At 36.5% G+C, this 23,798-nt stretch overlaps 2 protein-coding genes across 3 annotated transcripts in view; one reads left to right on the top strand and one right to left on the bottom strand.

Moving 5' to 3' along the window:
* The window catches only part of LOC111873876 (Bloom syndrome protein homolog), a 33,362-nt gene extending 12,847 nt beyond the window's left edge, over positions 1 to 20,515 (bottom strand). Inside the window, exons 1-13 of one of the 2 annotated variants that reach the window (XM_023868933.2) lie at positions 20,204 to 20,515; positions 18,569 to 18,675; positions 17,373 to 17,531; positions 16,041 to 16,123; positions 14,354 to 14,570; positions 13,214 to 13,329; positions 8,868 to 9,873; positions 6,880 to 7,026; positions 4,966 to 5,180; positions 2,748 to 2,969; positions 2,318 to 2,399; positions 1,527 to 1,674; positions 727 to 858 (exon numbers count right to left, since the gene is read on the bottom strand). In XM_023868933.2, the coding sequence (XP_023724701.1) occupies positions 727 to 858; positions 1,527 to 1,674; positions 2,318 to 2,399; positions 2,748 to 2,969; positions 4,966 to 5,180; positions 6,880 to 7,026; positions 8,868 to 9,873; positions 13,214 to 13,329; positions 14,354 to 14,570; positions 16,041 to 16,123; positions 17,373 to 17,531; positions 18,569 to 18,675; positions 20,204 to 20,370 (2,801 nt within the window). In that variant the 5' untranslated portion in view covers positions 20,371 to 20,515. The remainder of the gene's footprint in view (positions 1 to 726; positions 859 to 1,526; positions 1,675 to 2,317; positions 2,400 to 2,747; positions 2,970 to 4,965; positions 5,181 to 6,879; positions 7,027 to 8,867; positions 9,874 to 13,213; positions 13,330 to 14,353; positions 14,571 to 16,040; positions 16,124 to 17,372; positions 17,532 to 18,568; positions 18,676 to 20,203) is intronic. The other variant, XM_023868934.2, reaches the window with a different exon arrangement.
* A 182-nt stretch (positions 20,516 to 20,697) lies between these two features.
* LOC111873880 (arrestin domain-containing protein 17) overlaps positions 20,698 to 23,798 on the top strand; it is a 10,450-nt gene continuing 7,349 nt past the window's right edge. Inside the window, exons 1-2 of the mRNA XM_023868941.2 lie at positions 20,698 to 20,898; positions 21,952 to 22,152. Coding sequence (XP_023724709.1) covers positions 20,784 to 20,898; positions 21,952 to 22,152 — 316 coding nt within the window. The 5' untranslated portion in view covers positions 20,698 to 20,783. The remainder of the gene's footprint in view (positions 20,899 to 21,951; positions 22,153 to 23,798) is intronic.

Here is a 23,798-nt window from a genome sequence, read left to right as displayed (position 1 = left end):
AAATAGAATAGGATAGGAATGTGTAAGAGTTTAATTCAACCCAACATTTCCTTAAGTGTTACCCTCTTCCTTGACGACTCCAGGACCTCCCAACACTCCGGCGAATTACGAGTTAAGCCAGGACAGTGACGCAAGCTATGATAAGTTTATGAGATTTCTTGAAATAACAAGATGGTGGCAGCATACTAAACGGGGTGACAGAGCGGGATATTTCCACGCCCTCTGTCATCACGGCAGAAGATAGGTGTAGCGGCGGCTTAAGAGAGGTACAGCGGTGGAAGCGGTGGAGGTACCTCCACGCCCCCTTCACGCCATAACAATAATACACACTTAATTTCTTCAAGAAATCACAGGGACACACTTTTGAAAAAATCTACTTATACCTTCTAAAACCTCTATTCCATCACAGGCAACTATATGTGAATCTCTTAAACAGCTTCATCATTGAGCTCATCAAGTGCTGCATCCGAGATGAGCAAGATTGTTAATTGTTACTACAAAGAAATATTCGCAAAAAAAATGCATTGATATTGAACTAATAACATTTCTGATCTGCTAGACTGGCATATGTTGCACCAGGTACAGCTAGTGTATACAGATTATAGCAGCAGCACATGTAGAGAGGGGTGGGGTGACTCCATTCAAACTAACAATGGCAGCACATACTCGTACACCTCACAAAAAATTATTCCACACAGAATTTAACACAATTATGCAGTAACTTACCATTTGGGGTTCTTCATTCCTAACTGGTTAAGAATGTCAACACGCACCCGAGGTGTTGCTGTTGCTGTTAAAGCTATGGTTTTAACAGTAGGAAATCGCTGTCTCAGCAAGTTCAGTTTCTTGTAATCTGGCCTAGTCAACAAAAATGATTTCATAAAAAGTATCTGAGACGGGGATGAACAAGACTGTTTACTGTGTTTAAAATAAACAAATAACATGCATTTATACTTAATTAATAATGTTTCAGATTTGTTTGTCATGTTAGCCAAGCGGTCTAAGGCATGCACTGTTTTCGCTTGCTCAGAAGCCGGGATCCTGGGTTCAAATCCCACTCAGAGCATGGATATTTAGTGCATGTGTGTGTGTGCGCGCACACGCACACATTTTCCTGTGTTTGTGTACAGGTTGAGGCCTTGCAATGAGCTGATCACCTGCCCATGGAGTCTTACTGAACATCTAAAATCTAGTAAACCAAAGTGAAACAGAGAGTTTCATGGACATAGGCCAAGACCCAAATTGGGACTGTAGTGCCAAAAGGGGGGGGGGTCTTGTAGAAAAGAATGTTGCACCAGGTACAGCAAATTTACCAAACTATATTCAGAAGTGTAAATGCAGTAGTCCCTGTTGTCCAGTTTGGACTAAATTTACATCCATTCCATACTTTATGAAAATTTACACCACTAAATTTCAACAATAATCTTTTGGTCTAAAGCAGTTTACTAAAAGCATTAGCTGACAGTGTCATTCACTGCAACCAAACTGTACCATTACATAGGCTCTGTAACATTCAACTTCCATACCTGAAATCATGCCCCCACTGAGAGACACAATGGGCTTCATCAATCACAAAGCGAGCAAGTTTCCGTCTGTCATACAGACTGCTGAGGGCATCCATTAACTTGTTGCTGGCACTTAGCTTTTCAGGGGTCACATAAAGGAGTTTTAGGCCTGAAAAATGAATTACAACAAAAATCTCATTACTTCAATATCAGCTATTATGCAATTGTAAATCCATAAACAAGTGGCCACAACTTTATATACTTTCTCTTGCAAATAATTTAAACTTCAATTAATTTGTAATTCAAAGCATCAACCAAGTCCGATGAATGGCCTGCCATTGCTTGAGTGGTAAGTTACTGGCTCGTCATCATGAAGATGCAGGTTCAATCCCAGGGTAGTCTATGTGGGATGTATGGTGAATGAAGTGGCAATGGGACAGGTTTTACTAAACATTTAAGTTCCCCATGTCCATTTTCATTCCATCAACGTTCCATACCCGTCTGTAATCAGGGGGTGGCAAAAAAAAACCTATTTTGGGCTTAAGTCAAGTGATTCAGTCTCATCCAAGCTCCTCTGACGACAGGAATGAAAGGTCTCAAAAGTCCTGAACATTTGAGTAATCTGATTTAAAAACACGTATTGAATGAGTGGCAGTACTTTCAGTCTATGCTGCCCTCAGTACATATGGATAGCAACAGTTAAATCATAGACATTCTATATTAACATATAGTGATAACTTGAAATGAGTTAAAAAAATGTTTCAAATGTTAAACTGAACTGCGTCATATCAGAAAAATCTCTGCAATCATACCTGGTTCCCGTTTGCTTAGCTCTGTATAAATTCCATGTTCCTGACGTGCCGTGGTTTCACCTGACATATGGGCAGCTGGAATCTTAAGTGAAGAAAAAATATTACCCACTATGCAAATAGCGTGTTACATTTACAAAAAATCAAAATAAGAATGTACTAATGAAATCTTCCCCCCCCCGCCAAATGTTCTTGCATGAAAATTATTAAGGCCATTTCTCTCTGAATTAGTTTTTTTATACTTTTAAATCCTTATGGAATTCAGTACCATTAACAGTACTTTAAAATTACCTGTTGTTATTCTGTGTGACAATTTTCAAATGTTAAGGTTATAGCATACAAGCTTTCATAACTGTGTACAGGATGTTATGTCATGTGACAATCACTTTCTTAAAAGAAGTCACAAATATTCCTGAAAAAGAATTATACATACATCTAAAGAGTTCAATTTCTGCACTTGATCCAAGATGAGAGATTTTAATGGTGAGATGACTATGGTGATCCCAGGTGTTATAAGAGCTGGAAGTTGGTAGCACAGAGATTTACCACCACCCGTTGGCATCAGGACAAAACAATCAAATCCAAGCAATGCGGCATTTATTGCTTGAAGCTGATTTGGCCGAAATTCATGTAGACCAAACTTCAGTCTAAATACCTAGCACAGAAGCAAAGAAAAGTGTAACTTACAATAACTGCAGCATTTTCACAAAATTATATTAGAGACTGCAATACTCACAGCATGCCACAACCCATTCTTTTAAAAAAAATTATATGACATGAAAGACATTTAGCATGTGATTTCGCCCATAGTAACAGTGCATACGCGAACATTCAAGAATAAAGATCCATACAACAGTTTTCAAGTACTGTGATTAAAAAAGGACCCCTAAAATCTAAAATCTAGAGATACAGAATTAATGTTTAATTTCATAATACATGAAATATGTAGTTTAGCAATTAAAGTTTAATGTGGCGACTCAGTATTTACAGTATAGCAAGTGAGAACTGTTCCATTTCAGTCATGAGTGACAGCCAATGGAAAGCTTGATGAAACATTCTTTTTCACCTCACTTTTTACTGTTACCATATTTTGACTGACTTCATTAGCTTTCTTTTTGTTAAAATACAATCTCACATTTTTGAGACGAGATATATAAGTTACATGGTGAGACAAGGAACAGATACAGAATATTAGTGGGAAAGCTACTTGGAGGGCAGGTACTTAGACAACTAAGGTCAAGATGAGAGAATAACACTGAATGGGATCTTCAGGAAAGCCAAATTTGATTGTGCTGTATTGAGCTGTTTTAGAAGACTAAGGTCAAGATGAGAGAATAACATTGAATGGGATCTTCAGGAAAGCCAAATTTGATTGTGCTGTCTTTAACTTCCCCCCCCTTTCCTCGGATGGCTCAAGCATAGCACCTTCTGGCCCAGGACCATCTCCCCCTTCATCCCCCCATGGGATCTGATTTGTCACTCCTTTACCACTGTCTCATCATCCCTTTTTAGAACATAATTTCCCCTTCTTCAAATGTTTGGAAAGCAAGACCTCCTTTAGTGCAGGAGGAGATAGGAGACTAGTCCGTTGCTTACCATTGGTCAACAAAGTGGGCAAACAAAATTCCATTTTAATCTGGTCTCTCCAAATTGTGTTTAAATTCTTCACTATGGTTATGGAGGGCAAGAAGCCTCCTTGTTGCAAAGGGAATGTAAGCTTTTTGTGGGGGATGCTGTGATGAGGTTTTCTGTTTGGTATTAAATTAACAGTTGTTTGGGTTTGCTATTGCCCCATCCAAAATTATTGTTATGACCACATAATTGGGTAGCATTGCAATCTGGGTTGTTGCCAATGTTACATGTGTTTTGGTGCTTTTCTAGGTCTGGGGTAAGCAGACGGAACTGAGTGAATACTTTACGGTATCTGGTTTTCCATCTGGACCAAACAAGGTGGTTTAAGTCATAGTTTTGCAGCTGTTGCAATGCATATTTGTATTAGTGAAAAAACTGTCAGATACACAATTATTTTCTTATTATTCTGAGTTGTATATCATGAATTTATGTTTTATAATTATTAAATACTTCTTTAGTTTGAGATTCTGACTTTTCTTGCCAAAGACTTAAGCCTGGACACCCAATTCCATCTGGGGAGCACTGTGAACATAACAATGGAATCAGGGATGAATGCAGCTACTATTCCCAAGTAGAGAGTAGGCAGAAGTAGCGAGAAGCTGCTAAGTTTTAAGACAGCAATATGGTATAAGGTTTTTTTTCATGATAAAACATTTGGTTCTAACAACAGAGGGTTAAAGGGTTGGTTAGAATTTCCTTACATAACTCTCATAAGAAAACAATCACCTTACATATAAAATATTTCTTCACAGTTTTCTCTGTTCCTTTGTCTCTGGGTGATCACTATGCAATTAGGTTTTATAGTGCAAATGTGATCAGTGTATATTTTCTCACTGATAACAACTGCTTACTGATTATTCATAACTAATGAATGTCCACCAATATTCAAGTGTTTGGCAATGGTATAATGCATCAAGTGATCACTATATTACACCATGTCAGAACATTGGTCAATAGGAATATATATTCATAAGACTGTAATAATAAATTAACACTTTCAGTACAAAATTTACTAGTACCTTAACCATCTCTCTGCTATGCGGATAATCATTACCATCAAATTCACCAGTTATACCATCATTCTTTATGTTACTGTGGAACGATCCTATTCCAGAAGCAGAGGGAACAACTGGCATTGACCTGGGTTTGCTGTTACTAGCACTGTGCATGTTGTAAATTGAAGATGCGTAACTGACAGGCTCTCCCTGTTCATCAACTGATTTGGTACCAGGATCTACAACACATATGACCACATGCATCTGGAGGCAGAATATTGAATTCTTTTAAACATAACAGTATATTCATGGCGCATGCACGCACGCACACACGCAAGCATGAAAGAATGTCCTCCGCAGTAAATATGCAAAGCTTCCAATGACATTTCCTACTAAACATCCAAAAGATTCTACTTCTTTTAATATCCTGATATGATCCCTAAAAGCCAGAATAATGGAGTGTGAGAAGTGTTGTAGAGGCGTCCACTGCTATGTAACAACTTGTTACAAACACGTTCCTACTGCAATAAACACACAACAGCTATTTAAGGAGCGCCAGTGAGACTCAGACTGGAGATGTCAAGCAGAGAAACATTACTGATGGTCATAAACAAGCAACGGGTATGTGAAGATACAGCAGACCAGAAAGACCTGGAATGTGCCATTGTTATTTGCAGACTGTGAAGAATAAAAGAGCTGTAATTATCTGTGGATAGAATTAATAACTATCCAATAAATTCAGCCTTCAATCTAAACCCTGTGTCTAGTCACTAACCAGTGACAACTGGTGTAAGAAGCGCTGGTTTGGACTGAATCAGATTCCAGAGTAGAAATGGGTCCTGCATTGTAGCTGATTCTGCATACATCCATGAGCAGTTTTGAATATCTGTTAACCAAGATGAGACCCAACATAAAGGACACGAAGGCTGTAATTACTGACAACTAAGAAAAGGTGGAGGTCACATTGGGTGCATCTCATCCCCACCAAAGGAGGGCAGCCAGCATAAGATGACCAAAATTATGGTCAGCCAAGAGAAGATGAAAGCCACGAGCTCCATGTTCAGTTTGAATTCAAAGAGACAATCAACAAACAAGTGGTGGACGTCCTGGCAAGTGCTGACCAACAGACTAAAAACGTCCATGAGGACTTCAATGCGGAAATTCAACAGACATGACTAGACATACAAGAGATGATGCTGAGAGGGTTCACATGAAGGAATTCAAAACGTAACTGGTAGAGCTAAAATACTGAGGGGTGCTTGGAGTTTGCAGGAACATGTCAGCTAGAGCAGATAGCATAATTTTTATTGCACTTTAAAATAAAAACGAAATTAAAAAAAAATGAATTTGCAGCGAGTTTTGTAAACAGTGCTAAGTGAGCTTACATGATATGGGTAAGTCCAATTTAACAGGAGAAGATGCCAACTCTTCCACCTGAGCAGGCACTTGCAAAAATATTCACTATATTATTTGAATGAAACCAATCCTTAAAACAAGAAACCAATAACAAATTATGTGTAACACTTCATGCTACCAAAATGAAGGCTCACATTATGAAATACATTGAGTTTCTTTTGCAAAAATTTGAGAAAGAAATGTCCCTATGGTATCTGGACGAATGTCGTGTATCCAGTTCCTCTTCTCAAAGCACAACATACAGAAACAGTGATATGTTTACAGTAAATGTTCTGTGAACAGCACTAACACTTTCCAAGTTATAACTTTCAAGGCCATTTTTATATATCCTGTTGCATATGTGGATTTAAAGCTTACTCATAAGAGGTTAAACAGTTCAAAAATTTTTCTTATTTCAATCCTTCATCCCTTACATTGAAATAAGAAAACTCTTTACTAGTCACACTGGACGGAACTGTTTAACCTCTTATGATATTGTTAGTGTAACAGACCAGAATGAAATAAATCAAATTTAAAACTTACTCTTCTGTAATGGATTATGAAACCGCAAATCCTGAACCTGTGTCATTTCTTCTATGATGGGAATATCATCATCACTCAGCCAATTTTCAGTCCCATCTTCAATATACTGTGAAGATTCAATTTCTTTGGAATGTAAGGATAGATTACCTATAACAATAACCAAGTTTTATGAAGAGAACATAATAAAAACACAATTAATTGAATGCATTCAAGCAATAGTCACACGCATAATAACTAATAATTTTTACAAGCAATTTCTTAGTGTAAGTCTTCAACAATAAAATTGCAACATGATGACATTTCAATGCACATAAAAACATGAAATTCAGAGACAGGGGCAAATATAAAACAAAACATAATTAATTTAAAGTATTATACAATGGATGATCAGGGTTTGATTCCTAGCAGGAGCAAGATATTTCATCTCTGCAGCATCCAGACTAGCTCTGGGGCCCATCCAGCCTCCTACACAATGGGTATCCAAAGCTCTTTCCCCAGGGGTGAACCAGCTGGGGTGTGAAGCTGACCATTCACGTCCATCTAGTGCTAAGATAAGAAATGCAAAATTATATCCACTCCCCCATACATCTTTGTGGAGTGGTGCTAAATTAGTTAAGCATACACACAGCTTTATCTCTTCCTTTACCTTTATACTAGTATATTGATTTGCAGAATGAGATATAGGCACCATTTTACAATGAAAACCAAATACAAATGTCATAAATCGATTGGCTATCCAACTACTTCATGACGTTTAACCTTTATCGGACGAATGTCATCATACGATGTCGTTAAAAGTTAGGGCAGCTGGCCGAACGTCATCATATGATGTCGCGGATTCCACGCGTGTAAGGTTTTTTTTAATATTATATTAAAAATATAAATTGTTGTTCTATTTGCATGATTTTTGGTCACCACCTTTATAATGAGACAGCCTTCATTCCTGCATGATCAAATGTAATCTAGGGACGTCATATGACGTTAAAAGTNTTTTTTACAGATATTAAAATCTGTAAATTAGAATATCTGATTCTATATTCTTTCTACATTAAAGGAGCGTTCATTTCGTTCGTTTATCATAAAAAATGTAGAAATCACACCATTTTTAGAAACATGCTTACAATTTCATTGCTCTAGAAGGGCGGGCATTTAAATAAACTCCGTCCAGCTGCCCCTACTGGAAATTAAATGGCCCGTCCGATAAAGGTTAATCACTGAGATTTTATATTGTCAAATGAGCTATAACGTGTCTGAGTTTCTGTACACCACACTCCTAATATGCGGGAATTGTGAAATATGAATCAGGATGGATATGGAAGTTAATGGTCATAAGCTATATATTTACTGTCTCATCTAGTCATTCCTGGCAGTGGAGCTGAAAAGCATGACATCCTGATCATTCAACAGATAATACCATTTTTTGGAGGTCATGTTCCTTATAAATTTGGGTTCCAATTTCTAAGAGTTGTTATCAACATGAGATAATTTAAAGTAACTATTTTGTGTGTGTGTGTGTGTGTGTGCATGTGTGTATGTGAAACAAAGGAAAGCCTGTGACTATATTCTGACTGAATGGGGTTAGGTGATGGTTAAGCAACCAATCTCTCGGTTACAATAGCAGATCTGCCACCTAAAAGGACACATTTTCAAGTTGGGACTGACAGATAACCCAACCTGTGAAAGGTGCCTACAAGAAAACGACTCAGCCACACACATAGCTTATTTAAGATTTTGTCACTTGGGTCAGTTTTTTATGGAACCAAGTGACTTTTATGATGCTCCCATAAGCAGGGTNCAACTCCTCCCCGCGACTGCATCCGTTCTGCGGTGGTATGACTCACGGCAAATTGCAGCCGCGGCGCGCACTTGATTGTACGCACTGTATTACCAGTTTTGTAGATGAACATTAAAATATGCTTCACGAGGCAAATATTCAAGTTTTATTGAATCTTCAAATTAAAGAAAATATTAGAGAAGTCTTCACTTACGACTATGAGGTGTGGTTGACTGTGCTTCAATCAAAGGATAGTTGAAACCTGTTATCCACTGATTAGCTGGTTTATTAAAATTATAAGCACTCTGCTGCGCAGAATGATCAGATGCTGCTGTAGAAAGCTGTAACCTTGGCGGTGTTTCAGCATTCCTCTGGAAGCTTTGCAGGCCTGAGAGTGATTCCATGGATGGTTTATGAAAATTATCCCCTATTTGCGACACACAGACACCAACTGATACTGGACTTCCTGCAGTCTTCATTACACTCGTAGCAGTGTCACTTCTCACAGCAAATGATGTAGGAGTTTTAAATTTAAATGTAACTTTTGTGGACAGTTTAAGGGCTTGGTCCTCCGTTAAACTGTCATGCAATGATGATAAAGCAGTTCTGGAACTGCTGACACCCTGAACAGAATACTTGTTCTCTGATGGTTTATTCTCGCTCACCAAAATCTTCGGACTAAAAGAACTAGAATAACTATCACCACCACTACATGAAGTTCTGACTGCAATTGTTTTAGTAAGTGAATCACCATTATAACATTCATCTGCCTCCTTGAAATCTGATCCTTCTGGTTCCAGTCTGCTTGAAATTTTATCAAACACACATTCATTCACCTCACTGAAATCTGCAACTTTCGGAGAAAGTCTTCTTGAAATTTCATCACTACTAGCGATGGAACTTGATACATGCATTTCTGACAACTTTTCTGACTGTTCCCTACTTGAAACAGGATTATCAGCTATATCACTGTTATCTGCAGAACTGAATGACATTTCAGCAGAGACTTTTCTTTTCAACAAAGCCCCCGTCAATTTTAGCTTAGCCTTCAATTTTTGGCGGAGACTTTTCAATTTTACAAATATGTTTGAATCAAACTCTGGACACTTTTCAAGAAGTTTCAGTGGAAGAGATTCAAAGCCTGAAACCAATTTTTCAAGTACCTGGATCTGGAAATTTCTTAAGACTTCTATGTTATCCTTCAGAATTACTGTTGATGTCTGAAAATAAGAAAAAATTAGCCATGAATACAGACATACAGTGACAACAGCTTAAAGGGCAATTAACAATTATTAAAACTGAAAATGAAGGTAATGTTACTTCCAAGATTTTTGCACACAATGTTGAAAGATTAAAAATAAATGTAAAACAGAATAAAATAATTCAGTGATTCCCAACCGTAAGTCACAACTCAAAATCAGAGCACACTCAATGATGTCCTGTGGTAGTGGCTTTTGTATGTCACTTTAATTAAAAATTAAAATATTTAAAATTTCATTACTAATTATGCACAAGAGATATTTTAATATTTTTTTCACACAGAGCTACTGAAATTACAATTTTCATAGACCTCATTAAACAAACACTCTGCATAAGTGAGAAGAATGAAAGAAAATTAGAATTGGAGATTTGTGTGATAGCGCAAGAAACACTATTCCAAACACAAACTGCTTCATATTCACTGCATTAATAAATTGTTTCTCTTTGCTTTTCGTGGTTTAGGTTTCTTTCCTGTGTCAGGAATTTGATGTAGGAAATTATGTTTAATCAGCCTTTCTGGAGGCAGTTCAGCTAAAGGACAGCCACATACAGAGCAAGGGATAGATAGATCTGTATTTCCCTGTGAGACCTCATATCTGAAGGAACCTGAATTTCAAACAGTCTGTCCCCTTCCCCCCCCCCCTACTGTTTGCCATGGACTAGCATATTATCATGAAATTAAAGATAGCTATATTCAGTAATCTTTTGAATAATTTTATGTACCACTTCAAACCATTCTTTCACTGAAGCAAATACAGTTACAGCATCTTATCTATGAGCTAAATTGCTCCCATGTTCAAATTGTAGTCATACACAGCTGCAGGTTTCACCTTTTCCTTATTAGCTTTATTCAGTTTCATTTCATCTTTTTGATATGCAGAATTCACAGTTCCTCTCCTTATGCTTCCAAGTATCTTGTTCCTACATGACCTGAATGCTGACCACAATCTTTTATCCATAGAGAGAGGGGGAACATTTTTGCTATTGGAATGTATATTGCATAGTATTGTACCTACACAGCCTGTGAACACAGATTTCAAGAATCAAACAAAATCTGGACAGTTACAAAACTGTCCATTCAGAGAACATGATCATGATTAAGATGGTCCTCTGGTTTGATAACTGCTGATGTTTTGTTCATATCCATATTTGCAGCACACTGGTCCATCAATCCCATGCCAAGCACCACATAAATAAGGAAACACCAAACACAATCCATGCTAGATTCACAAAGTTCATATAACTTATACCAAAGTTGGAAGCTTTTAGCAGTATGTGTTGCTTGAATGATAGATGACCCTACTGGAGAGTCAACAACTCATCCATTTCATTGTTTCAGTTTAGAAGGTACAAATTTTTAAAGTTATTATTCACATGCTGTGAATTTTGAAAAAATTGGGAGGGCCTTGAAATTAATTCTTTTTGCTGTCATAAAATAAACTTTTGTACTAGTTGCAGCCTTTCTAATTGTAAAGTTTCTGAAAAAATTAAGTGAACAACAGCCAGTTCTTTAAATGGTACAGCTCAAGTATCGGCTATTGTCCTATGCTATCAAAATACACAGAGCTAAAACCTCGTACATGTCATCCACTATGAGATTTTCCCACTTCCTAGTTCTTGAGTGAAATTTCACAATACCAGCACATTTTTAAATCTCCTGCTGTTCATATTTGTTCACTTCCTTTAATATTAGCTGCACAGCAGTTATGTCGTAAGTGTTTTAAATATGTGCAATACATGCACAGTAGATATGTGGAAATGTTTGGGTCAGTTATATCATATCATGTTTCCTGTACAGCAGAAAATTTACTGGCATCTTGCCACACAAACACATACCCAGCAGGCCCAGCAGTATAACACACGCAGTCACAGGAGCAAGACACAACACAAAGCACAATACACACACGAAAGTAGGAAGAGTACTCCGATACAAGAAGATAGGTGTGACTCGCGTATTGAGATACGACATAAGGATGACAAATCCTGAACAGTTTTAATATTTTTAATATTTAAAATTTATCAATATATATGACAAATATATATTTTAGTTATTTTAGTAAGACAGCAGGGCATGCAATGAAGTAGTTTGACATACATCGAAAAGAACCTGAAGATGGCACTTTTGTGCTGAAACATGCAGTGCAAGAGAGAAGAGTAAGGTGAATAAATGTATGCACTGTAAGACAGTTAGAATAAATCATGGACACACAAACTTCACCGATACCCCTCTCACTCATATGCCTTGTTCATTAACATGCATCACAATTCTCTGTTAATCGCAATCCTTTCCACTTTCATTGTCACTAATTTTGAGTAATCTTCATCAAAGTCACTATTACCATGCGAACTACATTTCCCCACATTATTACCGTCCAAAACTTCATTAGAAACTACAACAATTTCAAAATCTGTGCATGCATGGCTGGTTGAAGATGGCTGGCCAAGATGACTGATGCCACATATATATATTCAGTCATTGATAAACGTACAAAGACTGTCGAATCTGAAGTCTCATAGCAGTGAATATGAAGAAGACGGTCTTCTGGGTCATAACAACATCTAATTCGGAGACACCCTAAAATTCTGAATGAATATAATGCCTTCATATTCACAGATGAGGCAACATGGCATTACAGTCCAAACGACCATATTCTTCATAAACAAAGTGCTCACTTATATTATCACAGCCTGATGTAAACCCCATCTTAATAGCGTATTCTCTTCAACTATCGGGCAGAAAAGGAAGCTTGCAGTAGAACATACAGTATATGTGAAACCACAAAAAAAGTAACAAAGGTGAATGTGAAGCACTACACCAGGGAGACATATGGAGGAGTGGACGTACAGATCCATGTATTCTTGACCCTGGATTGTGTGAAACCGCAAACAGGGCATTTAAATACTCAATGCATGATGTACATAAAGGGTTAAGATTCTCCTGATTTTTTGGTAACTTCTTTGAAAGCACACGCTCAGGTGGAAGGGTTGCTCAGTCCTGCCTCTATGTCAGGTTAACCCATAACACAACTTTCCTTCATGGAAAGCCATCATGAAAAGTTACTGTATTCTGAGAGATGAAAACTTAAATAGGTAGGGGAAAGGTAAAAGAACTCCGTTGAGCACAAGCAACCATTTACATAAGAGAATTTTCAATTGCATGGGATAGTAGAGGTTGAGAAGTATAAAAGTTTATGCCTAATGATCAGACAATTCTGCTGGTAGCCAAAAACACAAAAGGCTGAGAATCTCTAAATCAAAATTCAATCATACTCATACAGAAAGACTTTGATAGGCTTATACCTCTATTGAAACTCTTCCAAAAGAAGGATGACTTTCCATATCACCTATCCATGACTTCAGTTCTTCTGTAATTCCCAATGGTCGCATGGTCACACTTTGCAAAATTGTATCAAAACCTATAAACACAAAAAGATCAATGGCAAATATTGTAAGAAAACAAATGACACAGTATTAACATAATACTGACATTCAGGAACATAGGATTGGGAAAGAGGCAGACAATGATCTTTTTAACAAAATATTACTTGGAGACACTAAGGGACACTATGAGAAAACCTCTGTAAATGTAATCAATAATGACTAAAATTCAAACTAGCTGCTTTCAGAATACCGTCCACTGTTCAGAGCAAATTCTTCACACAAAAATTTTAAGTGGAAATTGTACTGAAATACAGCATATGATTGTAGAAATTGCACATAAACAACAATCGGCTTAAAGTTGATTTATGCATGCATTAAACAAATTAGGCTAGAAAACTTTGATACTAAACTATATCCTAATTTCTGTAGCAATTATACCTCCAAAACAGGTGTCATGTTTATACCATGTCTCAGATCTCAGAACCTACCTGCCAGTGTTTTTTTTTTCTGTGGTGCTACAGCCCCAATTTTGGGCCTAGGCCTACCTCCATGAAACTCTGTTTCACTTCGGTTTACTAGATCTTACACATGTGGTAGGACTCCTTGGGCGAGTGATCAGCTCATCGCAAGGCCTCTACCTGTAGACAAACGCAGAAAAACGCACACAAACATCCATGCCCTGAGTGGGATTCCAACCCACGATCCCAGCTTCTGAGCGAGCGAAGACAGTGCACGCCTTAGACCGCTTGGCTACTGTGACCGGCACCTGCCAGTATATATGTAGAATCTCTTTCTGATATTTCTCTGGGGGACAATTAACTTCAATATCTAAATTGAGAGGGGGAAAAGAAAACAGGGATTATACTTTGTGCATGCATGCATGCACACACAAAGCAATACCAGATTTGGCTATACCTGTGCAAGATATGGAGTTATGTACTAGCAAGAATCTAATGAAATCAACTTTTATTTAAGTTATACTTCCACACATATAGTGCAGCAGGAGTGGTGAATCTTTTTTCTCTCAGCCTTAAAATAACTCAGTAGATTGTTACTCACCATCAGTGGTGAGAGAGCACAGACTTTCTTTGCTTGCTTCTTGTGTACTTGGATCTTTAAAACTTTCGTCTATTTCTTCTAATTTAAAGCTCTGATTAATGCATTTCTTCTCAGATTCTAATGTTTTTGCTTCCACAGGAGACTTCTTAGTATTGTGCAGAGATAATGAAAAAACAGGTGAAGGAGTCCGATCATCATCTTCATCCACAACAATTTGCTGGATTATGACAAAGAAAACTCTCATATAATGCTGGACAAAAAAAGTAAAGTTATCCCTCCAACAGGCCATGGAGGCCCATAGGGTTGTGAGATGTCAAGGCTACCACATTTTCTAGACAATCGGCTCATAGATGACAGTGAGGTTGTCAGCCTTACACAATGGCCGCCCTTTATCCCCAGGAACATTCCTGGTACTCATTTCTGTTAGAGGCTCAGTCGACCCCAGGGCCATTGTGTGGCTGGAAGGATTAGGTCAACTGAAAAAACCCAACGTTCTCATCAGGAATTGAACCTGTGACATTCTGGCTTCTAGCACAGTACCTCAAACAACTCTGGTACCACATACTGGATATCTTAATTAAATCCTATCAAGAGTTCGCAATTCAAACATCAATTTTACCTCTCTCTCTCTCTGTGCAAACAAAGGAATGGACCTACTATTATCTATCTGTTACAAATGTGAAATGAGATCTAACAGCAGAGTTTTTTTTAACTAATGTCAATTGTCTTTTGGTTTGCAATTTTTAATATTGTTTATGTGTTTTATATTACTGATATTTTTCTTTTGGTCTTATGCATCTTTTATAGTTATTCACCTTATAACAGTTGTTATATTATTATGGTAAATCACTGTGTATTTTTTATGTGACTTTGACATGTGATGTATTTGCTGTTATTTTTTGATATGTCCAATTGTATTCACTTCAGTTATGGATGAAAATAAAGTTGAAAGTATAAATCTTATGGTCACAGTTTGTGATCATTCCAGAAATTATAATGTAACACAGCGCACCAACAGTGGAATGTATATAAACCTGCTTACCTACAGTCTTTACACAGTGATAACTCTATAACTATCAGTCACATTAAAAACTCTCGTTTTAGATTTCAAGGAAACTTACTATATGCATTTATGTCAGGACTTCAATGCATACATATAAATAAAGCATGAATTATTAAACTACAAATATGAGATCTGAGGATTTTATGGCTCTGAATATGGCATTCATCAATTTCTCTTAAGTGATCCATGACATCTACAAGAAAGTTACTAACATTTTGGATGAACCTGCTATTTCTTCCTCCAGGATAGAAGAATTGGAGTTCTACCACCAAAATGAAGGCAGCTAATTCCTCAACACTAGTATCAGACAGTAGGCTTCTCTTATAAACAATGTGAATTCTGCATCATGAGAAAAAATTTTGGAAGTTATTTTGTACACTTGAGAAGCATGGTCTATTATTCTGGCATAAGAAAACAAAGGATTAAGAAAGATCTGCATCTAAGAAAGGCAAGTGATATGGTGGCTGGAGAATATTACAAAGTGACAAACTTTGTAACTTACAGAGCTCATTAGGTGTCAGAAAAGTGCAGTTCCAAAGTTGTCCACTGCTGCAAAGAACATGGCGCACATATACAAAGTCTATAGAGTATGATCATAATGATCTGAGAAATATAAATTAATACCTTAACATCAGCAAAAATATCTTCTGTATCTGAAGATGCTGATCTACAAGGATCATCTGCACTTTCTGCTGCGTCATTAAATTCTGTTAATAGAAAAAAAGCACAAAAATGAATATGCACAAAACAAAGACACTTTAAAACATGTCGTTTATTGGTATTAAAAAGTATGAGTCAGAGTAATTCTGAGTATATTTTTCATTAATTTTAATCCACACAAATTACAGGCTAACACAAAGACTGAGAAACTTGAAGAAACAGATGTCTCTCCCATTTCTTCCCAACCTCCTCTCCCCCTCAGGACTTACTAGTATCTCCTTCCTCAGCACTCTACTTATGCATGACAACTACAGTGATACCAGCTACAATTTCACAAAAAAGTATCACCTCTTCCAGATCCCTTACAAAGTAGTCCTACCATTGGATGAATGGACTGTTCTGAGAACTGAGACAGTGAAAAGGGCTAGGAAGAAGAAAGATGCTGGAGGGGACAAAATGTTGCAGTTTTCACTCAGATGAACTGTGACATAACATCATGGAGTCTAATCTAACCTCAGTGCTACTCATTTGCTGCATATTATGTCCCCTTTTATCAAACTGAGGGGGAAAAAAAGAGAGAAAAACCTAACAGTGAATCAGTCTCAGTTGCAGTACATATGCCTCTGATATCCCTCAAGAACCAAGGATTGAGGTTGTCTTTACCACTGTGTACTGGATCTTCAGAAAGTTCAAGATCTCAAAATTCACTTTCCTCTTCAAAATGTTTCAAGCTGTGTTCACCTTATATGCAGCCCACTTAAACTGTTATGGGAGATGACGTTAATAACACCATGTATGGTGGAAGAAAGGAGGAATGATTGATTATGCTGGTAGCTAAGTAGGCAAAATAAGATGTGTGGGAAGGTTGGGATGTATAGAAGGCATTGTGTCGCATCCATTTCTTCAGTTCAGAAAACAATTCTCTTATAATTTTTTTCTCTGTGGCTCTACCGCCCTTTGGACCTGGGCCGCTTTTTCAGTTTCTTAATCCTATACACAGTTGGTACGACTCCTTGGACAGGGGATCAGCCCATTGTGCAAGGGTGCTACCTACACACAGAATAAATGCACAGACATCCATGCCTCAAGTGGGATTAGAAACCATGATCCCAGTGTTCAAGTGGGTGAAGACAGTTGTCTTAGACCGCGCAGCCACTATGATCAGCCATTCTCTTAATTATAATACACAATTCATACTGCAGAGCATGTTTCTCAGAGGTGTAAACTATAGGCCAGCATTATGCCATAAAAATAATTCCTGGAAGCTTAAAAATTGCCAATATATAATACACAAACCATTATCTCCATTATCACTTCTTAGATCTATTCCATTTGCTTTACAGATCTCTTCAGCAGTCCTGTCACCTTCCTTAGGAATTTTACACCATCCACGGGTAATGAAATAATCATCAGTATCCAAATCATCATCAGGTAAATTACAAGATGAACGTTTCTCTGAAAATATAATCATGGTAGCATGGTAAGTAGTTTAAAAAATCATCAGATTTTCTTAAAACACTAAAATGCTTGTCCTGAGAATCGTTACTTAACAAGCACAATCCATCTTCATAGGATTCAGAAATACACACATACTAAGACTTAAAACATCAAATATATATTTTATGGAAAACGCTTCATGAATACCGGGTTTATCATCAAAACTGGGATTATAAATTACAGACTGATGAAATTACTATTTGGAACATTTTATATCTACTGAAAATTGATGATATTAGGGAGGCAAGAATATTTGATATGTGATTTTATTATATGGCCAGTAAACACAAAAATCCCCAAATAAATAAACTAATATTACTGTATAAACAAACCTTAATACTGTAATAGTGGTTTATTTACTTCAAGATTGCTATGTTAATGACCATATAATAATACCACATAGTGATACACAACAGGAATCATAAAATAAAGAATATTTGAGGTCAGGTCTGAACTTTATTCGTGACACTAGATATATATGAAATATGACATGACAAATCAATTCTGTACAGAATATTTCCTACTGTGCCCACATAGTGGTAACTCAAAGACATAAGATACTGAATGGTTTCGTTAATGAGTGAAATAATATTGTTATGATAGTACAAAAATTTACAATGTGTGTAATTTTGTCAAGTGTAAGATAATAAAATGTCAAGATGGAAGAGTATTTACTATAAAGGATGAACAAGATAACCATGCAAAATTTAAATGTCTTTATTTAGTGTGCAGTTATTCTATATAATCATTGTTACTTGAACACAACTAAAAATACAAAATTTGTCCCAACGTTGATCTGCATGTGTCTCCTGCAATTTAATTTAAAACAGTTCTTCTAGCACTGAATAATATTAACATGTTGTTTTCCAAACTTGTAGGAGAGAAGGTTTCAAATTTAATCAAATGACTGAAGTTTTAGAATATTTCCATTTATTTGTTAGGGGTCAGTGGAGCTCCTTGTTATAAATGTTTTCAACTTATCACACTGACATTACCTTTACGAGTAGGTGTTACATCAAAATCATCATCTGAGAACTCTTCTTTGATATCTTCTACAGTGCTATCTAAAAATGTGTGAAGTTTTCCTTTCTCTTCAAGAATGCTACAAATAAAAGAGACAAAAATTAAAAATATTTTACATTTTGTGAGTCATACCATGAGTCAGACCAGTGTTTTCTTGGCACAATCAAACATCACAGTTCTGTGGAAACAAATCCTGTTTTATATTTTGGAGGTCCCACATTCAAAACAGGCCCATGTATCTACTATAATGACTGAGGTTTTTCTTAGTTTTCTTCAGTCCTCTCAGGCAGATATGACAGTATGTATGATTAGGCCATGCATCTTTGTTCAACATCTTTTCCAAGTCATTAAACATCATACACAAGAGTTTTAGATTTACATATACTATGTGGGAATAAACAAATAACCAATATGGAGGTTACAAAATTCCTAGGTTTGGTTATTGATCATAAATTGTCTTGGCAAACCCATATTGACCAAATGATACCCAAATTAAATAAGGCATCCTATATAATTAGAGTATTAAAACCTCTTTTATCCTTGGAGTGCCTAAAAACTGTTTATTTCTCCCTAGTTCATTCAATAATATCTTACGGCATAATATTTTGGGGGAGTTCAGCTCATGCAAAAATCATATTTCAAATACAGAAAAGAATAATAAGAATTATTACCAATTCGCGTAATATAGATTCGTGCCGTAATTTATTTAAGGAGTTACATATTCTGCCACTTCAGTCTCAATATATATTTTCTTTACTTATGCTGGTTGTCAAGAATAGAGATTGCTATATAACAAACTCTGATGTCCACACACGTAATACCAGATTTAATCATGACTTGCATCTTCCAGTGGTAAACTTAACGATATTTCAGAAAGGTGGATGGTATTCTGGTATCAAACTTTATAACCACCTCCCTCCAGAGCTTAAACAATTATCTTATGACATTCCTGGATTTAAAGTGGCGTTAAAGAAGTTTCTTATCACCAGTTCTTTTTATACTGTTGAAGAATACTACTGCTGGAAGAAAGATTGACACCTCATGTATATATTTTAATCATGTATGTAATTTTAAATGTTATTTTGATTTATGAATGTATTACGGTACAGTAGTTTTGTTGTATTTTGACGATGATGAATGTCTGATTATGTATGTATATTTATATGTTATATTGTACTATTGACTTGTTCTGTATCTGAGGCAGATGCCTCTATGGATTTTTTTGGAACTGTAAATAAATGACCTTTCAATATTATACAGCATGGGCTATTGACAGCATCGTTAAATGAATTACCTCAACGATGATGACAAAACACAGGATTCAGCATAACAAACAAATGCTGAAAACAAAATTTTCCTATTTCTTTGAGGCACAAATGTAATAGTAGAATGAAGGCTCTCATATTTCTAACGGGCTGTATACTGAGTATAACGAGTTCCATGAAACAAGAACCAGGATCATAACTTATCCCCTTTATGTAAAAATCTCAATACCATCTGAATGAAACATAAACATAATTGCAAACCTGCAAGCATTTACCAAGATTCGATTAACTTCCACTTTGTGAAATGAAAAAGGGAATTAAATAATGTGCGTATAAACTTACACAATATCATCTATTTTCCTTTCGTTTTGTTTCGCTGTTAATGTATAACTTTCTTGTGAGGAAGCTGTACTTGATTTGCAGAAGAAATTTGTTAGTTTAGGCTGTGCCTTCTTTCTGAAAGATGCACTCAAACTTACAGACTTCTTCGGTTGAGAAAAAGAATTCATTATATAGTACGAATATCATAATAATATAAATTACTATCACAAATGTGACACTAATTATTTATTTTCTTTCGCGTATCACGTTAAACCGCCCTTAATCCAAAGTCCGCGAAATAATATATTCAACATTGGTCACGTTTATCGAATCTCGAAATATGTGGTTCTCAATCTTCTCAATCGAATGAAAACTGTCGAATAATTCCATGGTGGTAATCTGTGTTCACTACAGCACACTACCGCTCACTACTGTAGTAACCCGTGGACTCCGCGGTGTTCCGTGGTCCGTGCCGTTTCGTGAGGTGAGCTAGCGTAAGCAAGGGCAGTGAGCGCAGTGAGCTAGAGCGGCAGGAGCCGTGAGACGTTTGGTGTGGGTGGTGGGTGTGGTGGAATAGTAGTCAAGTGTTTAAGAACAGAAAATGGGTTTAAAGAAGTTCCAAATTGTTTTTGATAATCCTTGGTCAACATATTATAGCGGTCAGCCAGTGACAGGCCGATTGCTTTTGACTGTCGACTCTCCCAAAAAGATCCGGGGTATGTTAAACTTCTGAAGTACTGTCACAGCAAATCAGCCTAAGTACTGAAATTAGCGATCAGGCAATTAATTTAGATTTTAAAATACGGTGGCAAGCCTAATGGTGCTTTTTAAGGTTTTAAAAATTAGTTGATGTTGGCAGGAAGAGCGAACTTGGCTCGTAGTGCTTCAGCAGATTAGAATTGCGCACCAATTTAATTGCGTTGAATTTCCAGAAGGCACACGATTTTTATCTGTGCAAGTGAAGGTGTTTTTTTTTAATTGCTTGGTTAGCAGGACAGGAATAATGCACCGTTTTCTCTCCGGGGAAGAGGCATTTCTGAAATCCTGCCTCCATTCTCATCTCTGTTTGTCGGAATTAAAATGTTTGTTGCAAGATCCATTAACAGTTCATTTTGAAGCACTCTCTTACCTGATATTGGAAGTTCACAGTGTACAGAAGTCTACTGTGGCTGAATAATGTGGTGGCTGTACATAGTGGCAGTGTGTAGCATTTAGTAACTGAGGCAATGGCTTTGTGGTATGTAACATCTTTAACTGATATCCAGAATATAGACTGATTTTGGTGGTTATGTATGTAGCATTCATGATTCTTACTGGGAGATGCTGGGTCCATCCTGGAAAATACAGGATAATAGTTGCATCACAAGTAACAACAGAACTGTATTTACATGTTAGTTGTAAAGGGTTCTGGAGATGGTATATTACACTTGCGATTACTGAGTTTCTGGACTTTGCCCAGCATTGAGTATTCTGAAAGAACAGTGTTTTAGAAATTTGACGTAACTGGTTGAACTGTCCAGTGATTAAGATTAGTTTTTCTAGTGGATCCAACTAAGTAGGTACCTTGTCACCCTTTCATCCAAGGATTGAAACAAGTCTAATATCCAAAACTAGTTTCAGAATATCAGACAGTGGATAGTGTCCAGAAATTAAATAATTCCAAGCATACAGACATGATTAGAATCAATGTTTATAGTTGTCAATGACAAGCAGGAATTTTATGTGGCCTTTATTTATATTTGAAATTTAAATGCTGTTCTTTCTTCCAGGTATTGTTATACATTTTAAAGGGGAAGCAGCAGTTGAATGGAGTGAAACTGAAACTAGAAGCAAACCCAGCACTCCTGCTGGCACTGGGAATGAAGGCGGTGCTACCACTGCTTCATCTGGCTCTGTTCAGAATGTCACTGTGAATTACTCGTCACATGAACAGTACTTTGAAAACAAATTTAATTTGCTTGGTGGGAGCAGTAAGTACTATTTGTTATTTAATCACTGTATACTGTTTGCATGAGGTATGTAAAATAAAACATAGTGAACTGTAATGACGAGCCATCTGTCTGCATGTTTCATTTATGATGCTACTAAATGGATTGTGATGAAGGTTGTAAAGTATTTTCATTAATTTTTTTTTTTTTTTGCCAAAAACCTACTTTATGAAACTGGATGGATCTTATATTCTTAGGTGTTTTATATTTGAAGTAATATGGTATATGACAACAGAAGAATGTAGTTTACAGTAGGCTGTGGAGGACAGTCATTTGTTACTCATTTGTGGTTATAGTTATAATACATAGAATTTAATATGTTTCCTTTAAATCTGAATATAATATCAACTTTTTTGTTACACTTTTCTAATGTGATGTACTGCAGAGCAGAATTTTGTATAGCATTGACTTCAGCATGTTACAGCACAAAAAGAAAATCATTGAAATCAAGTCACATTGATCTTGTATAAAAGATTAAAGTCTTCTGTTTCTTCCTCACAAGGCTTGGGTACTATACTCCCTATTTCAGAGCGAAATATACCATTGGTCTTTCCAGCTTTTTCTAGGCTTTTCGNTCATTATTCTAAGGCCACGCCATAGCTTAAGCGATTAGTCGCTGGCTTCCCACCACTGTGATCTGAGCAAGTGGGATTTGTGATGGACAAAATGGCGCTGGGGCAGGTTTCCTCCGAGTACTTCGGTTTCCCCTGCCAATGTTCATTCCATCAAATTCTCCACAAATAAGAATATCTAACCAATTCTAAATTGTAATCAGCAGTAAAATTGTAACTATTGTAATTTTAATCTACTTATATATCAAATTGTTAATATTCAGAATTAACTTGACTTGTCATATATCATGTACAATGATCTACAGTGACGAAATCAATCAATCAATCAATCAATCATCAGGTAAATACACTTACAACTGCTTGGCTATTAAGTGTATCTACCTGATGATGGCTTCTTGAAAGCTGAAACATGTAGTAAAGTGCTGCTTGATACTACAAACATATATTATTAATTGCTGTGTTGTGACTGCTCCCAATAAAGAAATATGTAATACACAACAGGAGGCATTCACTGAAAACTAGATATATGTTGGGTAACGTAATGGCTGTGTACCTCCTTTGATACCAGGATATATTTTTCAATGTACCAGCCCCGTAGGAATGGTAGTNAAGGCTTGGGTACTATACTCCCTATTTCAGAGCGAAATATACCATTGGTCTTTCCAGCTTTTTCTAGGCTTTTCGAATTCATTCCATCAAATTCTCCACAAATAAGAATATCTAACTAATTCTAAATTGTAATCAACTGTAAACAATTGTAACTATTGCAATTTTAATCTTACTCATATATTAAATTGTTACTATTCAGAATTAACTTGACTTTTCCTATATCATGTACAATGATCTACAGTGACGAAATAAATCAATCAAACGATCCTTTTTGTGCTTGAGTCCATATTCTCACTCTTAGTCATTATTTTGAACAGTGCAGCATGTGTCTGCTAATGAAGTTAAGTACAAGCAACAAGATATTTCTTTATTGAAAGCCGTCACAACACAACAATTAATAATATATGTTTGTAGTATCAAGTAGTACTTTACTACATGTTTTGGCTT

This window comes from Cryptotermes secundus, unplaced genomic scaffold (assembly GCF_002891405.2).
Source record: "Cryptotermes secundus unplaced genomic scaffold, Csec_1.0 scaffold459, whole genome shotgun sequence".
Classification (NCBI taxonomy): domain Eukaryota; kingdom Metazoa; phylum Arthropoda; class Insecta; order Blattodea; family Kalotermitidae; genus Cryptotermes; species Cryptotermes secundus.
Note: the sequence above shows the minus strand (reverse complement) of the source record. Positions and strands in the feature narration are given on the sequence as shown.